This window comes from Fukomys damarensis, unplaced genomic scaffold, assembly GCF_012274545.1.
Source record: "Fukomys damarensis isolate Sample0158 unplaced genomic scaffold, DMR_v1.0_HiC HiC_scaffold_16, whole genome shotgun sequence".
NCBI lineage: Eukaryota > Metazoa > Chordata > Mammalia > Rodentia > Bathyergidae > Fukomys > Fukomys damarensis.
In genome coordinates, this window is record NW_022900928.1 from 44,889,344 (window position 1) to 44,909,149 (window position 19,806).

The 19,806-nt window shown below is 39.9% G+C and overlaps 1 protein-coding gene across 2 annotated transcripts in view; it reads left to right on the forward strand.

Annotated features, from left to right (window-relative positions):
• The window catches only part of Panx1 (pannexin 1), a 58,082-nt gene that overhangs the window by 37,313 nt on the left and 963 nt on the right, over window positions 1-19,806 (forward strand). Inside the window, exons 3-5 of one of the 2 annotated variants that reach the window (XM_010633668.2) lie at window positions 3,915-4,138; window positions 5,448-6,106; window positions 6,623-8,260. In XM_010633668.2, coding sequence (XP_010631970.1) covers window positions 3,915-4,138; window positions 5,448-6,106; window positions 6,623-6,699 — 960 coding nt within the window. In that variant the 3' untranslated portion in view covers window positions 6,700-8,260. Of the gene's footprint in view, window positions 1-3,914; window positions 4,139-5,447; window positions 6,107-6,622; window positions 8,261-19,806 lie in introns of those variants that run through there. The other variant, XM_033764290.1, reaches the window with a different exon arrangement.

Genomic DNA, 19,806 nt, shown 5'->3' on the forward strand with positions numbered 1-19,806 from the left:
TATAAAACAAAATCACAGACATTGCAGGGAGCCGCATGGATGATTCTCTTCCTTAGATGAGGAAGAAGGAACTTAACCGTGAAGGGGGTTGTACTGGATCACCTTCTAGTCTCCTTCTACACAGAGGTTCTGTGTTCTCACTACAGCTCCTTCTGGAAGGCAAATAAATAGGCCAAAAATTGTGATTAGAAAAAATTATTTGGCTCCACATTGCTTTGAAAAGTCTCACCATGTAAGAGCTTGGAGCTGATGGGGACATGGTACAGCGTGCTGCAGCCGTGGCCCTGACAGAGGCTGAGCGTCTCAGGCTTAACATGGCCTGGATGGAGCTCAGGGGCGAAGCCAGTGTTGTCCAGCAGGTACACTTAGAGTGCTGCAGCGGACCTGTGTTTCTTATTTGACCCAAACAAGTATTCGAATTGTCATTAAATGCTTTTGGGACTCGTATTTCTGTTGAATTGATTTTATTACTGAAAGTGGTCTTCTTAGTTTTGGTGAGGGGTGGGGGGGGCTTAACTGAGTTAACCAAGAAATGGGGCATTCAATTGATACACCACCAAGGTATGAGGGTATTTGAGGGGAAAACTACACTCAGTACCTAATAGTTGAAAGAATTCCTGGGATAAAGGGACATCAATACGTATTTGAGAGATAGTCATTGAAATATTCATTATACTGTGAGACTTCAGAGATAACTTGATATCGAATTGTTAGAGAATATTTAGGATATTTGATAAGATTGCATTGTGGGTTTTAGAGTAAATGCCACACAGTAATGGGAAACATCTAATGTGAAATAATACTAGATTGAGAAAGCAAAATGCAAAAGATATGTATTTGCTCAAACCAAATAAAAAAGTGAGAATGAAATATACTACAGTGATGAGTTTAGGAGCTATAATTGTAGCTATTTTGCTTTTTTAGTTTTAAAATATGTATAATGCATTGGTATTTCTGTAAATTTAGTTCTTAAAAAGTATCATAATAACCAAATAGTTACAGTGGCATTTTTGTAACATTAAAAAAAAAACCTAGTAGATTTAAATTTTTTTGTAATTACAATGAGCTGTGCTGAATTATTTATTGATACTAATTATTGCATCACTTGGACACGTTAGAAAACTTGTCACAGACTACGAGCAGTCACTTTTTAATTTAGGGGAACAGTTTGAGGTAAAATGTTTTTATTCAAATAGCTTTGAAATAAAAGTGATTATAACCATATTTCACAAGTCCAAGTTAGAAATAATTTCAGCCCTGGTTTCCGGAGGAACTGACTGGCTCTCTTGGTCATGCAAGCAGTACAAGCTCCAAGCAGCTCCACTTTTACATAAAGGACAACTGTCAGAGTGGGCAGGAACTGAAGAACCTGGCTTCTTCCTGTGCCACGCTATGAATTATATAGCCAAATTTCAGCTATTCACAGCTTGCTGCATGCGTCACTGTGCTTATCAGCTCTCTGCAAATTGGGCTAATGATTTTGTGAAGTGCCATCCCATGCCAGGGCCCCAAAGTAAAGCTGTATTGATGAGAGAGAGCTTGGCAGAGTTTCAGGGTCTTTTTTATTTATTATTCTCTTTCTTCTAGGGCAGGAATTCCTAATGTGGATCTTAATAGTGTCAGGAGTCTGTGAACTGGGATACAAAGTAGATGAAAGCTTTTTCATTCACTTTGTTTTTTCTCTCTCTCATTGAGTTATTGGTACATTTTAGGTGTACAGTACAGTTATATTCATCATTGGGATCTTGTACCTTTACATGACAGGGCTTGGTTCTCATATTTTCCCCATATCCCCGCCCTCCCTTCACCCTCTCCTCCCTTCCCTATTTACAAATACTTTATTTCCATTTTTTCATTTTTCATATTTTAACATTAAAATAATTGTGTATGCCAACAATCCATAGTGGTGCTGTCACCAATATAACTTGCAGGTACTGTAGAATATTGTTTATGCATCACTACTTCAAGATTAAGATTAGACCTTAGTGGCTCCTCTGTAATGTGTTAATGTGGGACCCCATGCAAAGTTGAGGGTTTGTTGTTGTTGTTGTTGTTTGGTACTGGGGATCAAACTCAGGACCTTGCACTTGCACAGCAGGCAGTAGGACCACTGAGCTAAATCCCCAGCCCTAAAGTTGTTTTTTAAAAAATGAAAACCAAGCCCTGTCATGTAAAGGTACAAGATCCCAATGATGAATGTAACTATAGTATATACCTAAAATGTACCAATAAACTCAATGAGAGGAAAAAAAAATATTTCAGTAACTTTTTCAGAAGCTCCCCAGTTTACAAATGAGTTCCATTCTGGGAGCACATTCATAAGTCAGATTTGTTCATACCTGACAAAGTGCATCTTGCATAGTACACCTGTGAACTTTGCAACTTGAAGTGCAAGCAAGGAAAGACGGGAGTTTTCTCAGAACTAGGGGACCAAGGAGACATAGGACAAGTAACTGCAATAGGTCCTCAGACTGGGTCCTGGAACATAAGGAAGAGAGCAGTGGAAAAACTAGTGAAATTCAGATACAAGTCTAGAGTTTAGCTTACAGTGTCGGAGTCAGTTTCTCAGTCTAGATACGTATGCCAGGTGCTCACAGCAATGGAGCCAGATGAGGGCCGGTTTCATGGGAGTGGTCTTCAGTGTAGTGAGAGCCATAGTGTGGGCTCTGCTGCCTACTGCCAGAGATGTTTTGGGTGAGAGTTTTATGTCAACTCGAGGCCGTCACGTCTCTTCTAGTTATCACTCCAAGGAGCTCTGGAGATAGGTCGATCCAGAGGTAAAGGAGAAGCCTAACAGAGATGTGGAGCAATGCAGAGTATATTGGGATGGAAAAGGCACTGTGCTGGGGTCAGAGATCAGTGTCATATTCTGATACTCCCACCTTTGAGACCTGGGAGTCGAAGCTGCTCTGAGCTTCCTCTTCCCTTTTGCAGAATGGAATCATCCACACAGGCCTTGCTGTTGTGAATGCTAATGGTAATGTGCCCATCTAGGAAGCCCTTTTGTTGGTTTCACCTAGTATGTTTTTAGTGCCAGGTTAATACTAAGCATTATTCATAAAGGATCTGATTTCGTCTTCATGACCATTTCATAGCTGCAGAGCTGAGCTTACATGGAGCTCAGGGCCGGCAGTAGCTGGAGGGTCTTCCTCAGCATCCAGAACGGGTCCACCCACCCACTGGACCCCTTCCAAGTTAACCTTCACTCCCCTTGACTTCCACATCCTTTCTGGTCTGCTTCATGTGTGCACCAGTTCCAGTGCCCTTTTCATGACTCTGCTGCCCCTTGTGGTTGCTTCCCTGGCCTTCAGATTCTTCAACTCTGAGGTCTGTTCAGCACTAACAGTCCTTTCACATTCTGTGAATTTTGTGTGCTTATTCCAGCTGTCTTATTGGGATGATTAGTGAATCACTGAAGCCAAAATATTTTCTAATTTATTTAGGGTAGTTAGGTGTCTCTTTGGCATTTCTTCCGATTCAAGAGAGGAAAAAAATAATCAGAGCTTTCAGCTTTAGTTGCCTCTTAAAAACCACGATTAAAAAAAAAAAACAACAAAAAACGGAGGCCATTGTGACATATACTTGTTTCTTAATGAGAATTTTGTTCAGAGATTGTTCTACAGGTCGTAGGAATGATCTTTATGTTTTCTTTGATTAGGAAGGAAATACTGTGTCACCATGTGGTTAGTTATCAATTACTTCAAATTAATGTATATTGGATTTCAAAAGGCAGTAGCCAGAGTTCACTTAGTTACCTGGGCATAAAGAGCAGTTTTTGAGTAATGAGCCCACTTTCTACAAGTGACATGGGCACGTACATTTGTCTCAAAATGACAAGAAATGACCTCAGCAGGGTTAGGTTACTGCAGTGTGGGGAAGAGGCCTATTAACATTATGATTGCTCTCTTTTCCAGTTTTTCCCCTACATCCTGTTACTATTTGCCATCCTCCTGTACCTGCCATCCCTATTCTGGCGTTTAGCAGCTGCTCCTCATATTTGCTCAGACTTGAAGTTTATCATGGAAGAACTTGACAAAGTTTATAACCGCGCAATCAAGGCTGCAAAGAGTGCCTGCGACCTTGACCTGAGAGACAGTGCCTCCGCGGTTCCAGGTGTTAATGAGAGTGCAGCACAAAGGTAACTTATCCCCGCAGCTATCTGGACAGTTTTATAGTTCAAGTCCTCTGCCTTCTGCCAGTCGCGTACTAAAGTTTTTATCGCTAGTAGAAGGGAGAGGGAGGACATCATCCACCTGATGACAGTCTGTAGGAGCCAAGAACGTCTAATCTTCCCCAAACTCACCCCATCCTTCTCCCCCGCAGCACCTGTCCTTCTATTAAGACATCTTTCTTGTTACGTGAGGTTTCACCGCCTCATCTTTTGAAATGCAGTTCTTACAGGGATGACAGGTTAAGCTGTTTGCTTTTTGATGTCTCCATTAACAGAAAAGCACAGGATTTCCAGGCTTAGAGAAAGGATGCAAATTGAGCAGGGAATGAGTAGTTAGTACCATGCCTTTTCACATTCTTCCTCTGGTTCTTGTTATTGACAATAATAATGTTAATTACTATCATTTTTAAGTACTTAGTATTTCCCAGGCTGTGTCAAGTTACTTGAATACATTATTTCATCTAACACTAGAACATTATTAGCTATATTTATTTACCTCCCCCTTCCCTTTTTCTCTACATAAAACTTTCTAGTAGCCATAAGAGAAAGAACTGGAACCTTCACTATGTGAGTGAAGCCCCTAGCCTTGCCCAAACCCATGAGTGTCCCCTGCACTCCACCTGAGAAGGCGTATGTCTCCCATTTGGGCTGAAAATTTCTTTATCTCATGCTGCATACTTCTGTGGAAAATTGTAGTAGAAAACAAGCAAAAGTTTGTATTTAGGAATTGATGTATTTATTTAACAAACATTTAACACTAGGAGTTAGGCATTGTTCTAAGAGTTTCTAAATATTAACTTATTTACTTTCTTTCTTTCTTTCTTTCTTTCTTTCTTTCTTTCTTTCTTCCTTCCTTCCTTCCTTCCTTCCTTCCTTCCTTCCTTCCTTTCTTTCTTTCTTCTTTTGAGACAGGGTCTCAGTAGGCATTTTAGGCTGGGCTTAACTCTTCTATGTAGCCCAGGCTGGCCTCAAACTCACAGTGATCTTCCTGTCTCAGCCTCCCAAGTGCTGAGATTACAGGCATTCATGACCATGCCTGACTTAATTACTTTAAATTATAAAGAGAAATGTATTTTATTATTGCTTTTCTTTTTTACATATATATAAACCTGATTTTATTCCCTAGTATTCCAATGAAGTTATAGGTAGAAGAGTATAGTATAGGTGTTTGAAAATTTCAGGTTGAAATTTCAGATATTGTTGGACTTGTTAATGTCTTTAATATTTGATGGATTTTGTAATGGTCTAAATTATTTTTGTTTCCTTCTCTTTTTAGTTTATGGGAGATATCTGAAAGCCACTTCAAGTACCCAATTGTACAGCAATACTTGAAGACAAAGAAAAACTCCAATAATTTAATCACCCAGTACATCAGCTGCCGGCTGGTAACACTCACCATCATATTGCTAGCATGTATCTACCTGGGTTATTACTTTAGCCTGTCCTCACTCTCAGATGAATTTGTCTGCAGCATCAAATCAGGGATCCTGAAAAATGACAGCACTGTCCCTGATCAGTTCCAGTGCAAACTCATTGCTGTTGGCATCTTCCAGTTGCTCAGTTTCATTAACCTCGTGGTATACGTTCTGCTGACCCCCGTGGTTATCTACACACTGTTTGTTCCATGCCGCCAGAAGACGGATGTTCTCAAAGTCTATGAAATCCTGCCTACTTTCGATGTTCTGCATCTCAAGTCTGAAGGGTACAATGACTTGAGCCTCTACAACCTTTTCTTGGAAGAGAATATAAGTGAACTCAAGTCATACAAGTGTCTTAAGGTACTGGAGAATATTAAAAGCAGTGGTCAGGGGATTGATCCATTGCTGCTCCTGACTAACCTTGGCATGATCAAAATGGATATACTTGATGGCAAAACTCCCATGCAGGCAGTGGCCAAGAGAGAGGAGAAGGAGAACCGAATGGCAGAGCTCAAAGGTAGGGTTAGCTCTCAACAGAGTCTATGGAAGGCCACAGAAGGCTTTGCGTGAACCCTGACCATCATGATCTTGCCTAGCACTTGAGCCATTGTCATAGCATGGTCCTAGCGGGAGATCCAAGGCAGGGAGAGAAGGTGGCACTGCATTAAATTTCCAAAGAAGGAAACCTCTATTTTCTGGTTGTTCTTTCTTCCATCACTCTGTTTCTCTCATACTCTTCCTCTTGCTTCAGCAGTCCTGGTTGTCTTTCTTGCTTATATTTGTTTGATCTTACTGTCTTTTCTTTCTGTACCTCTGGTCCTCTTGTCTGTTGTTCTCCAACTTTTTTCATTTAAAAGGGACTGAGAGTTTGTATCAGTGTAATTGCTGCCTTGACCTGACTTTGCTCTGCTTTGAAATTAGGCTAAAAGTAAAGCAAAGCTTATGAAAAGGATATTTAGCAGAGGAGAAGTTGATTGGTAATAATAGTTTCTGCTATACCTCTTACATAAATATTTGTTTTCAATTTTGACAGATTTGGACTTACACAGTGAAACTAAAACAAATAATGACAAGAATGCTCGACAGAGACTTCTGAATTCGTCTTGTTGACAGTTTTGTTCTTGAACTTCATACCTCTGACTTCCGTGACACCGGAGTCTTTTTGACTAAAGCACTCAATTGGATTCACAGTTGGTTTGCAGTAAATAGTTTTGGTAGTGATAGTGAGCATGTCTTATTGAGCCCCCAGTGAACATAATGGTCTACAAAATTCTATGGAGGGATGGTTTATTAACTCCCTGCAAGAAACACATGGAGATAAGTAAAATGTAGCAAGTATATATGTAGAAGTCCATGTCGTTGAGAAGTGGAAGGACCCAAAAGAGCAGTGAAGAGCCTTTTAGGGCCTCATAGAAGCATCTTACTGGGTCCACATGTGCTGTGATCCAGAGTTTGCAGAGAGCAAGTACTTCAGGAGATTTTTTTGGTTTTTGTGAAATAATAAACATTTTAGGATATAATTTAGTGTGAATCTTTCATGTGCCCTTACTGGTTATTGGATAGTAAGGCTCTTTGGAGTCAGAGGTTGGCCTGCACTCGGCAGGGTCTTAATGGGGTGCCAGTCTGGTGCCTCAGCTCTCATCCACTCGAGCTCTCCTTACTCTCTTGGCACGTTGGCTAATTGCAGTCCACTAACCACTATTTGTTGCACTCTGCCCTGAAGGGCAGCAGGCCTGAGCACTGATTCAAAACTTAGTTAACAAGCTATAATCTAAAGGATATTCAGTTTATACTATTGCTACTTCAGTGCAAGATCGAGTTTCAAAAGAGTCCTGTGAGAAATCAAAATCTGAATTTACAAAAGTTAATTCAGTCACTTTCGGAGAGATTGTCTACAGGGTGCTATCATGGCAAGTGAAATAAGACTTTGCTTAAACTCATTAACAGAACACAATAATGTTTATAGCAAGGAACACTTTGCCTAAAATGAACTGAGCACATAAGTGACATTTGCCTTATGCTTGGAGCCAGAACAGCTTAGCATATTGTTTATATTTAAGTACAGCTTTTAAAATGTATTTTAATTTATACAGTGTCAGAATTAAGGTCATTTGGGAAGAACATTCTAGTATCGATGGAGAATTATCAAATAATGCTATAAATGGATGGATAAGATAAACATGAGCATTATTTCACAGTCCTTTAAGCTAATGAGAACATGTTAAAAACTTTCAGACTGGCTTAACTATGTCCTTATGTTCAAATTTTATACAAAAAATTCTTAACTAATCTGTGAACTATCACATTTTAATTCTAAAAAAGTTCACATATTGCTTAAGTGAACAATTCTCAGGAACTTCAAAGTTTACTCTTGATCCTTAGGGAGAATTGTTTACCTAAGTTTTGTGTATGTGTGTGAAGAACAGAAGTTATATACGCTGTACTCTGCCTTTCGGAATATACAGAAAAGCAGGTTTTATTTTTATTTTGTAACAGTTTCTGAGGTGGAAAGCTAATGATAAATAGCCAAGATGTAATCAGCTTTAAATTATTCTTGTTTACATGATTTTTATTACTGAAGTATTGTGTGACTTAAAAAATGGTGTGGTAACTTGAATTGATTTCATTACATTTTTATATCATTGTATATGAGATGTTCTGTCACAACTTTTTTCTTTTTTGAAATTTGAACAGTGTTGAATTACATTTTTCTAGGGTATGATTTATTTTTTTTCCCAAAAAGCTTCATCTTCCCTGTAGGCTGCCCTAATTTGTATTTTGAAGTGATAAAAGTGAGTATTTTATTTGAGGAGACCAATAACTTTCTAATCCCTACCACGTACAATTCTATCAGTGTTTGTATACTTAGGGTCCTTGGTTCTGCTTTGGTTCATTTTCTTTCCCATCACCCCTGGGAACTCCATTTGGGCCCAAGCTTCCCACTGGGCACTGGCCTTATACATGTGAAATAGGAAAGTCCAATATTTGTGGACCCAACAGTCTAATAAGAGGCAGTAGAGACATCTACAGTACTAAGAGGAGAAAGTAACCACAATAAAGGCCCTATCAGAAAACTAACACGTGGTCATTCTTGGAAGATGTCATATTGTTTCTTTTCTCACCCCTAGTTTTCATAGCTGCTGGTTTTGAGAATTTAATTATAATTTTTCCTAGAGGCAGATGATCCTGTTAATGTTCTTTAGGCATAGATCCTGTAGGTTGAAGTTTACAGACAGTGATTTTGAACAATAAAAGGGCTCAATTGCCTTCTGTCCCTTCCCTTAAAGGGGTTTGGGAAAACAAGCCTGTGGGAACCTGGAGCTGCCGATGGATAACAGTTGTGATTGAAAGGCTGGTGTGGATATCTGGTGATGAATTTTGGCCTGGACAGTTAATTTTCCATCCCAAGTTGTTGACTTGAAGGACTACTCTTGAGAACCAGTCTCCAAGGGCAAGAGGAGTGCTTTATAAGCACTAATGGCTTTATAAAGAGCATACATAGATTGTAAGTGACGATTGCAGGGTCACTGACTTTGTTTCTGGCTCAGGTCTCCCTAGTGAGAAGACTGCTGAACCAGCCTCTGTGGCAGTTGAGAGTAGAACAAATATTCGGAAAGCAGTGTGAGCAGACAAAAGCCTCCAGCATAGAGATTCTTGAACTTTTTGCAGTTACAAGCCCCCTTGTAAATATTTTTAAAGCTATGGACTGGTATCCTCAGGAAACACACCATTTTAAATGTTCTCCAGCAGTGGTTACAGCCTGTGTATATGGGGCTGAGATTTATTCTAACAGCCAAAGAGAATGGGGCTGCTTCTGTCCATGAGAAAGTCAGGAATGAATTACCTTCATTTTCTAGAATCAAACTGAGGAAGTTCAATAATAGGACGGGAAGCAGTGGGCTGAAAGGCCAAGCTCCCACTGTTAACTGCTGTTATTCCCTGGCTAACGCCTTTGATCATGGTCTCCATTGAATTATCATTCAGAGTAGATCGAAAGTCAGTTTTTATCCATTGTTCCATCACCAGTTCCTAAAAGAGTGACCAACACACACTAGGCTATAAATATTTGAGTGAATGAACAAATCATGTTAGGATAAATCCTAGTTTGTTGGCAACATAATTTCATTTTTAAAAGGCACATAGTCCTCTGCAGGAGAAAAGAGAAAGGGATACTCATTTGGCCTCTTGGTAGAGAGAGGAATATTTTGGCAAATGAAGCTTTCCACTGTAAGAAGTAACAGTACTGAGCTTTTTATTGTGGGGTGAGTTATGACTATTTTTTAAGTTTAGTGCAAATTCAACATTGCCTTGTGGTTAAAAAAAAAAAAAATTGAAGTTTTAAAGGTCTCGGTCTCTAAATCCCCAGAATAAACTTCTTGAATGGAGATGTGAATTGAAATGTGCAATTACCAGTAATTGAGATTTTATCTGAGGGCATTGAGATGTAGTGGCTCTTTTAGGGCACTCTTTGGCATTTTGCCCCTACCTCTTTTTTTTTCAAGTACAGTGAAACTTTTTTTTTTTTAAAAAAAAACAAGATATTGACACAGATGCTATTGTGTCATATGTGGAATGTAACGTTAATTTGTGATTGGTTTTCCCCGCATGCTTTAAATTAAATGTATTGCTTTGGTGAGTAAGTCCCCTTTTTAAAAGCTGTAAAAATACTTTGTTACTAAAGCATGTAATTTGATCAGTAATTGTCTTCAAGTTCTTGTAAGTTGTCTTTTAAGTTATCTTGGGGTGCTTTTTTCTCTGCTCACCAGAGAAGAAAAATCCTTGAAGGATTCTACAGTGTTACAAGCATTCCCCACAAAGTCTGAAGTAATCGGCTCCTCCTTAACAGTTTGTGTTTTTAAGGTACCATAATTAGAATTTGATGACATTCAGTAGAGTGGTACTCTGTGTAAGTTAAATTCTTTTTAGTGACTAAATTTCTTCAAAACTTTTGAAAAAAAATCTGTATGTTATTTTTGCTGTGTCATTTTGCGAAAATGCTGCCAATAGAGGAAGAAAGACTAAAAATTAAGATCATCTTGGATTTTATTTTACAGTGATCTGAAGATGAGTACAAATGATGGTTAAGAAATGACCCTTTTGTGCTGAGGATTTAGCTCAGTGGTTCCTCACAAGCACAAGAGCCCGAGTTAGATCCCTAGTACCAAAAAAAAAAAAGAAAAAAGAAAAAAGAAAAAAGAAAAGAAATGACCCTTTCAAAAACACGAATTTTTTTATAGCTGTCACTGTTATATTTCATACTTCCATATGAGTTACCTGGCCATGCTCTACATTCTGAGCCTTCTGTCTTCCATTTAAAGTAAGATGAAAGGCTCAAAGTTAAGGCTGCTGTATCTGCAGAAAAAGTTTTAGTTCTACATTATGGTGTCCACCTAAATAAAACTTCTCTGGGTAATAAAAAGTGTGTTAGTATTTTTTTTCCCCTTTACAAAAGTCATTTCACAGCAGATAATAACGAGACATGAGTTCTGAAATGTCTGGAGGCTGATTGATGAATAAAATTTAGTAGGCTCCTTGGTACTTGATAAAAACCAGCTAGCAATAACTAAAGGAAGATAGTACTTGATTAAAGGTCCATACAGTCTGGGATTTCTAAAGCAGAAATCACATTCTTTCTGAGAGTTGCTTCCTGAGTTTAGGAAGGAAGGGATAGGGACCATGTACTGCTAAACATGAATGTCATGCCCACTTTGCACAATGGCTAATTAATGTAATTTACTGTTGTGGGATATAAACCAGGGCCATGCAAAAATCTTAGCACAGTTTCTAGCATATATTAAATGCTCCATATAGGCTATTTTCATTTATCATCACTATCTTTTCCCTGGTTGTTTCCTAAGGTGGTGTCATTGATATCCCTGGGGACCTTGGGTATTCTATTTATTTTCTATTCTCCATAGAAGGCTACTGCAAACTTAGCAGCTAAAAGTAACATAAATTGCCTTGCAGTTTTCTGTGTCAGGACTTTGGACACAGCAGAGGCGAAACATAGCAGAGACAAAAGTGATCTGTTCAAGATGTGGGCAGCATGTGTTCTCATTTGGAGGCTCAACTGTGAAACCTGCTGCTGCTAAACTGCCTGAGGTTGTTGGCAAAATTTATTTTTATTCAAGATCAACTGATTTTAGACCTTAATATTCCATCTGAAGAATCCCTGTACCCTTGCCATGTTTAGTTGATTAGAAGCAAATCTTGTCCATACTCTAAGGGAGAAGATTGTGTAGGGCACAAATATTACAGGAATTGGGCCACTTTCCACTCCATCTTCCATAGACGTTATCCTAAATTGCAACCTGTCTGTTGGAGACCAGATCCTTTACTTCCTCAACATTCTTCCCAGGCCTCTCTCTATTCCTAGTACAATCTTTCAAGCCCTTGTCTCTTTCCTGAATTCCCCATAACAGTCTCACTGTGTCTAACCCATCTTCCACATTTTTGTCATTGGACTTTACGAATGCGAATTTGTTTTTGTTTTTTGTTTCTGTTTGGTACTAGGGATCAATAGATTGCAGATTTGTTATTGCTAACCCTCTGCCACCCTCTTCATCACCACTTTTAAATCCCTTAGGACTCTGGACTTTAGCATGAAGAACAAACTTTGAGTCTAGACTATAGCAGACCCTACCTGCTATCTATCCCTTGAGGATCAAGGGATGCTATCCCTCCTGTCACTAACTAATACAGCCATATTCACTGTTACTGAAAGGCTTCTGCTTCTCAGGCACTCTGCTCTCCCCACTTCCCCCTACCTTCTATTCAAAGTCAACTCCAACATTCCCTTCAGGACATTCTTATGCCCTCCCCATCCACTTGCCCATATTTAGATGTCCCTCTTTTGCCTGCTGCTACACATTGCCTCAGTGCTTGGCACCCATGGTATTGCAGTGGCCTTTGTGTCTGTACCTTCTGTCAGCCTTGGAGACCCTTCCTCATCTCTGTGTTCCCAGTACACCCTAATACCCAGACACAAAGGGATTCCTTATATCAGTGGTAACAAACCTATACCACGCATGCTGCAGTCGGCTGTTATGAAAAGCTCCAAAAGATTTGCCATCACTACGAACCCTCAACCCAAAGAACAGTGCTGAAAATGCCCACTTTAGAGGTGTATCATTTTAGAAGTAAACTTTCCCCTGGGTCAGTTGTCCATTTTCACCACACTCTAAATTGAGTGCTTAACTGGGACCTTTATGAAATACTGCTGAGTAGCTTTCCCTGGCAATTGTTTTTTCCATCTACATCTATACTAATTTAAACCCAAATAGCGGGCCTCACTTTATTATCTAAAGGCTCTAACATACACCACCCTTTAGAGTGCAGTTGGGTGTGTCACCAGATGGGGTCTAAGGAAGTCCCTTAAAGAAGAGATAGGGATCTCACTCACCCTACCCATGGGGTAAATTGTAGATTTGCTGACTCCTATCGCAGAGATAGAATTTTCAGAATACATAATCAGAGGCACAAAATCTACTTGGCTGCCCATTTGGAACAGGTTGAAACTGTTATTATGCTTTATGTTTAGATGTTTTCCAAAGCCTTATGAATTCATAGGCTTTTAAAAGGTGATTGAATCCTGGGATGTTATAGCTAAATGTAATGCTAGGAGAGGCAAAGAGGCAGGCCTGCTAGGGTGTGTCTCCCTCCCTTATTCCTCCTTTTGCTCTCCACTTTCTGCCCATCAGGACATAGGTACTTTCCCCTGCTTTGTCCCTTTGCCATGTTGTTCTGCCTTGGAGCCAATGGACTATGGACTTGATAGTGTGAGCCAAAATAAATTTTAACTCTTAATTTTGGGGTATTGAGTATTTTGTCCCAGTGGTGAAGAAAGTGAGTACCATAGATTTGAGTACCAGGAGTGGAGTCATTGCTATAACTATGATCCACAGGCCTTTGGAACTAGCTTGTGGGAGGAGTTTGGAAATTTTAATGGGAGAGCCTAATCAGAGCTCAAAAGACCAGAATGGTGATGAAAAGATAGTTGGTAAAGACCAAGCCCCTAGAGGTTGCAGTTGGAAACAAGGGCTCCATTGGCAGCTGGACTCCAGGCTCTGGCAGAAAATTTATCTACATTCTGCTCATGTTCTGAGGCTGCAGGAAACTTAGATTAAAGTGGGTGGACTAATTAATCTGATGGAGGAAATTTCAAAGCAACCCAATGTTTAGGTTGTAGCATGAATACTGCTTGTAGCTTTTAGTCAGGTTTATACTGAAAATCAGGAGCAAAAAGCCCATTTGGAAAGTTTTCAGTTTTGCCAGAAAGGAAACTTCAGTAAAATTGGGGCCTGTAAACTTGGTTGCTGAAAAAAAAAACATCAAGACAATAGGAAGTATGCCTAATAGGCATTTGAGAAATCAGCAAGACCCCCCACCCTTCACAGCCTCAGGGGTACAAAAGTGAAAGACTTAGTTTTAAGAAGAGAAACACAGGGATCTCTACTGAGGGACTACTAACAGAATTGGTTCCTCAGGATTCAGCTCTCCATACTCATCCAACCAGTCCTCAGGCCTGGCTACTGCTTGAAGTAGCAACAGACCTTGGAATTACCCACATGGTATTGGTTTAAAGACATGCAGAATGCAAGAGTTGTGGGTTCAGGGAGGCTTCCACCCAGATTTTAGAACAAGGCCTAGGATGCCAGGCATGTGCACCTAAAAGGTCAGTGAGTGAAGCCGTGAGAGTGAAGCCAAAAGTGCAGTGAAGATGCCAGGAAGTTAGAAAAGTCAGGAACATGGAATATCTGCCGAGGAAGGCCATAGGAAGTGAGCAAAGTCAGTCCAAGTAAGAAGGCGCAAGGAATACAACCACCAGCAATACTGCAGGGGTGGAGTTGCTCAAGCCATTTTGAGATTATATCGTTACCTTGGGTGCTGGGTGCAGAGAGCTATGGACTTAATGTTTGCCTCCTAGATTTTGGTCTTCCTTTGATCTAATTTCTATTCAGCTATTCCTCCCTTCTGGAGTGAGAATGTTTATCTTGTGCCATTGTTCATTGGAATTGTTTTGTTTTGGTTGGGTTTGGCTTTTTAACAGGGGCTCACAGCTAAGAATTTGCCCTGAGTTTCAGAGGAGACTTTGGCTTTGGGCTTTTCAGCAATACTAAGACTTGGTGACTCCTAGAGATAGACTAAATGCATTTTCTTTAATGAGATGTGCATAATTCTTGGGCCAGGAGTTGAATGTTATGGTTTTTATCTAGATGTCCCTCAAAGGCTCATGTACTCATAGGTGGGGCTTTTGAAAGATGATTGAATTATGGGGAATGTTATATCTAAAGGTTATCTTAGGAAGTGGGGCCTATTTGGAATAGATAAATCACTGGGAAAATGACCTAGTAGGGTATATCTTCCTGGCTCCTCCCTTCACACTTGATTTCCTGGTTGTCCAGTGTTCCCCTCTGTCATGTCATCTTGCTTTGGAGCTAGCAGACTATTGACTAAAAGTGTGAACCAAAATACACATCTTGTTCTTTAATTTGTGGGAATCAGATATCTTGTGCCAGCTATAAGAAAGTGCCTGAGACAATCCTATGTAAAACAACACTGGTTAAAGACATCCAACTTTCAGTAGGTGGTCATAAGACAGCAACAAACCTTTTGATATAAGGCCCACTCATTCCTTCCAAAGATTTCTAACATATCCTTTCTAAAACATGTATAGACCTCCTTATCAGTTTCTTATCTAAAATCAAAGACTGAGGATGTGATCTTGTTAAAACTGCAACTATTAACAGTGTTAGTAGTACAAATGCTTCCAAGGGCTAAATGATCCAGACAAAGGATTATCTTTAGATAATCACTTTTGCTGCCCACACTACATACCCTCAAACACTTAAAACAAAAAACAAATAAACAAACAAAAACCCAATCTCTCACTCACAATTCCTTTCTTGGAAACTTGCTTGCTATCCCCTTTGACAATATACCCTGATCTAAATATACTCCTGTCTTTCTATGTTCCTTGTCTGTTGGAGCCCTGTGGACACTATCTCACATAGTAAAAAGGTTTAGTGTGCAAAATTAAAGAAGTGACATACTCAATAAGAATGTTGGCCCTCAGAGATACATTATGATCTGGGGCTGGGTTTTTTTAAATAAGGTCTTGATACAGGAAATAATATCAGAGATAGCTGTCTGATACTCTGAGCCCACGTTCTCTAAAATCAAAGAATGAATTCCAGGGGGCCGGGGATTTAGCCCAGTGGTTCCACTGCCTGCCTCACAAGTTCAAGGACCCGAGTTCGATCCCCAGTACCAAAAAATAAAAAAGAATGAATTCTAGGAACAGTGAGGTTAAGAGTAGGAAGATATAGATTGATAGGATAGCTCCTGAGGGAAGGAGGGGATCCACGTGAGCAGCTCAGGAACCTCACATTACAGAGGAGTTTTATAGAGCAAAACCCATGTATAACATGGCATAGCCACGATGAGCCAATAATATTATGAGTATAATCACTTAGGTAATAGTGGTCCAATTGGGAAACAAGTCATATAACAAGTGTGGATGGAAAGAACAAAGACTTCTCCTAGGAAATGGTGGGTTCAGAGGTCACTGGTAAACCACCGGGGTGGCTGATGTCTATCTAGATTTCATTAGACCCAATGTTTGTCCCTTGAGGAAGTATACAGATTTGATCATCTTGTCTCTATCTTGAGGCCCAGCCTCTAAAAAATGTGTCTCTGGCTGAAGTTGTGTGTTTCACCATTGTCTCTCTTAAGAAACTAGTCCTTTCTGACTGCCTATAATATTTATATAACTCAGCTGTGTTTAAAGGTCTTGGGGGTGTTTTCAAGAAAGGTCGTCTAGGATGTTGTTATGGTTTAGGTCTAAAATGGCCCCCAAAACTTTGTGTGTTTGGAAGGTGGTTAGATCATAGAGGTGGTTTAGTTGGTTTGCTGTTGAAAGATAGGGTCTGGTTCCTGCCTGCCATGCCTGCCAGGAGCAGCTCTCCCCTGCTGTGTGCCGCTGCCTTACGGTCTTGCCTGGGAACCAGGCAACTATGGAGTAGAACGTGAGCCAAAATAAATCTCACCTTACTTAAATTGTGAGTGTCAGATATTTTGACCCAGCAACAAAGAAAGTAACTAAGACAGATACGGGCAGTATTGTTACTGTCAGCTTGCCCATTTTATGGTGTAGGGTAGCATCTGACCCATTTGCTTATTTTCGAAGTTTAGCGATATACTGCCCACTTAATAGCTGTTTTTCCTTGAGGATGAAAGTCTATGGTAGAAAAATGAAGGCTCGATTGACAGTCTTATATCTTTAAGGCCCTTAGGAATATTTTGTGGAATGAGTTTCCTGGAAGGTAAAAAGTATTATAACTGTTGCATAAACTTTGTGTTCTTTAGCTGAAATTTTTTTCTTTTTTTTCTTTTCCTTCTTTTTTTTTTTGTACTGGGGATTGAACTCAGTTCCTTGTGCTCGTGAGACAGGCAGTGGAACCACTGAGCTGAATCTCCGGCAGCTGCAATTTTTCTTAAAAGTAGAATTTTAAAGTTGTGGTATTCCTTGTCTCCTCTCTACCTATCTTTATTTCTTCTATTCTCTCTCAGATAAAACATTAATTTTATGTACTGATGCTTTTATAGTGAGAATGATGTCATCTTTTCTGTGCATAATTTGTATCCAGCCCCCACCCAAAGACTTACTCTGTGATGTTCCCCCGTCCTCATACCTCCTCCCACCACCATGCAAGTGTGTGGGCTGGGGAGGAGGAAGCGCCCATAGCTCCTCAGCTCTCTTGGTGAAACTGAGTTACACTAACTAAACTGCTGAACTGAAAATTTGCTGATTCAAATCCTACCCCTCTCAACTAACACCAATGTTCTGGAGTCCCCTCCTTGAAAGCATAGTGGAACAAGAAGGACCAGTTCCCTCTGAGAAAAGAAAAGCAAAGTAAACACCAAATGAAGACAGATAGAAAAACATTTTCCAACAGCTCCATTTCTATGTGTTTTTTTTCTTGATTGCGAGGAAATGTAAAACAAGAGACACTGAAGTGCTATTGAAAAATCACTTCCAGATCCTCATTACCTAAGGAAGCAAAGATTGTCTAATAGAACCCAAGCTTCCATGGAATATAAAGCAAATGTTCTGAGTAATTTCAGAGGTAAGGAGACTCAAAGATTTTAACAATCATCTCATTTGTTGATTTTGAATATCAAAACTATTGTTACAAAGAAAGCATTGTTAAGTTCAGAGGCCCTAGAGGCTTCTCACCATCTTACTAAGTACTTTGTAAATATTGTCACCTTGAAGACAGGGCAGCTTCATTTCAGGAAAAAAAAAGAAAAAAGAAAGAAAATGCTCACATTAGCTGCTGCAAAAGGGAAGGTGGGCAGGGGGAGTAATTTGTAGAATCTGGATGGATTGGAAAGTCTTTCCAATAAAATATAAAGCCAGACTTTTAGTACTTAAAACAGTTTCTAATCACATAAAGATGATATTATGGTTATCCATGGATTCATCCACTGATGAGTTCAGCAGCTGAGGATGCAGTTGGGAGGTGGGCCCAGGTCTGAAGAGGTGAGTCATGGAAGGTGTGACCTGGGACGGTGCAACTCCCTCCCAAGCTCTCCCTTGCTCTCTACTTTCTGGCTGCCACAGCGTGAGCAGCTTTCCCCTGTAGCATTGCCACTGCCATTTCTGCTTTGAGCCAGCCAAGCATGGGGTGCCACTTCGGAAACAGCCCAAATAAGTCTCTCTTCCTTTACATTACGGGTGTCGAGTATTGTGTTCCAGTGACGAGAGATTAAGATCAAATGAGGTTGTTGAAATTAATGTTAATAATTTTAACTAACCTAATATATCTAGAAGATTTCAACATGTGATCAATATAAGAAATATTGAGAGTTTTACATTTTTTACTACATTTTATTTATTTGTTTATTTTTAGTTTATTCGTACATTTTAGGTATACAGTACAGTAACATTCATCATTGGGATCTTGTACCATTACATGTCATGTCTTGATTCTCATTTTCTTTACTACATTTTTAAAATTTAACATGTATGTTTTGCATCTCATTTCAGATTAGTCTCATTTAAAGTGCTTAACAGTTACATGTGGTTAGTGGCTAATGTATTGATAATGTAGGTCAAAATTGACTATTGGGTGCATATCTTCTCCCACCTAATGACATGCACTGTAATGTCCCGTGTTCTTGCCAATGCCTGTCTTCTGGCTGGGATTCTCTGTCCCAAAAGGGGCATTTCCTTTCTGAAAGATGATTTGTCCTTCAGAGAATTCATCGATTCGTGTTGCCTGCTGACTTGAAACTTGGCAAGTGTGTATTCCCCATCTTCTCACAGTGAGATGCACATAAATGCTTCCTGCCTTAATCTACAGTAAGAGCTGCTAAGAGCTGCACAGCCACTTCATCAACTCACATAGTGTTGTTTGTTATTTTTGTTTGTTTGCTATTTGCCCTTGTTTCCCTCAAACAGGCTATCAGCTCTGTTAAGTGCTTGTCATCCTTGTTAAAGCTTGGTAAAGCAAACTTTATTCAGGACCACTGCAGTAGGTGTGGGGATCACCACAATGGGATTTTGCAGTGAGAGAGACAGGGATTAACTCTATTAACCATATGGGAAACTGGGACTATATAACCAAGAAGCAGAATTGGGGTCAATAGTGAAAAGTTCCTAATCAGAAGAAGGGGAATTTAACAGGATTCTTGCTGCAGTCAGGCCAGGATGATCAGATACTACATAGGAAAGGGTGGAGAATGAGAAACCTGATCAAGTATGAGGCTGATTGGACATTTATGGAGCAAGGTTCTTGCTAAACTGATTTAGTGAGATTCTTGCTTAAAATCGATTTTACAAAGATGTTCATAGATCGGCTTAGGAAGAGAGGTTCAGGAGCCTGACTAAAATTTAGTTAATTAAAGAATCTTTGTCAACCGTTCTACTCCAGCCCTAGACTAGTCAACTGCAGAGTGTAAAGCAGGCTGAACGTTGACTACAGGGAGCTGAGAGAAAGCCATGTGTGGCCAGTGAGGTATGCTTCACGCCTCTGAAAGCAAACTTGCAGGTGTTCAGTCATTCTCGGTCCATCCGGAGCTTTGATGGAGACAGACGTGTACTAAGAGCATGCCGTGGAAGGATGCCTCTCACGTGGGCTGGCTGCTTAGTTTCCCAATACCCAGGCAGCAAAAAATCACACTCCCCATCCTCTCCTAGCGGGATTAAGCATT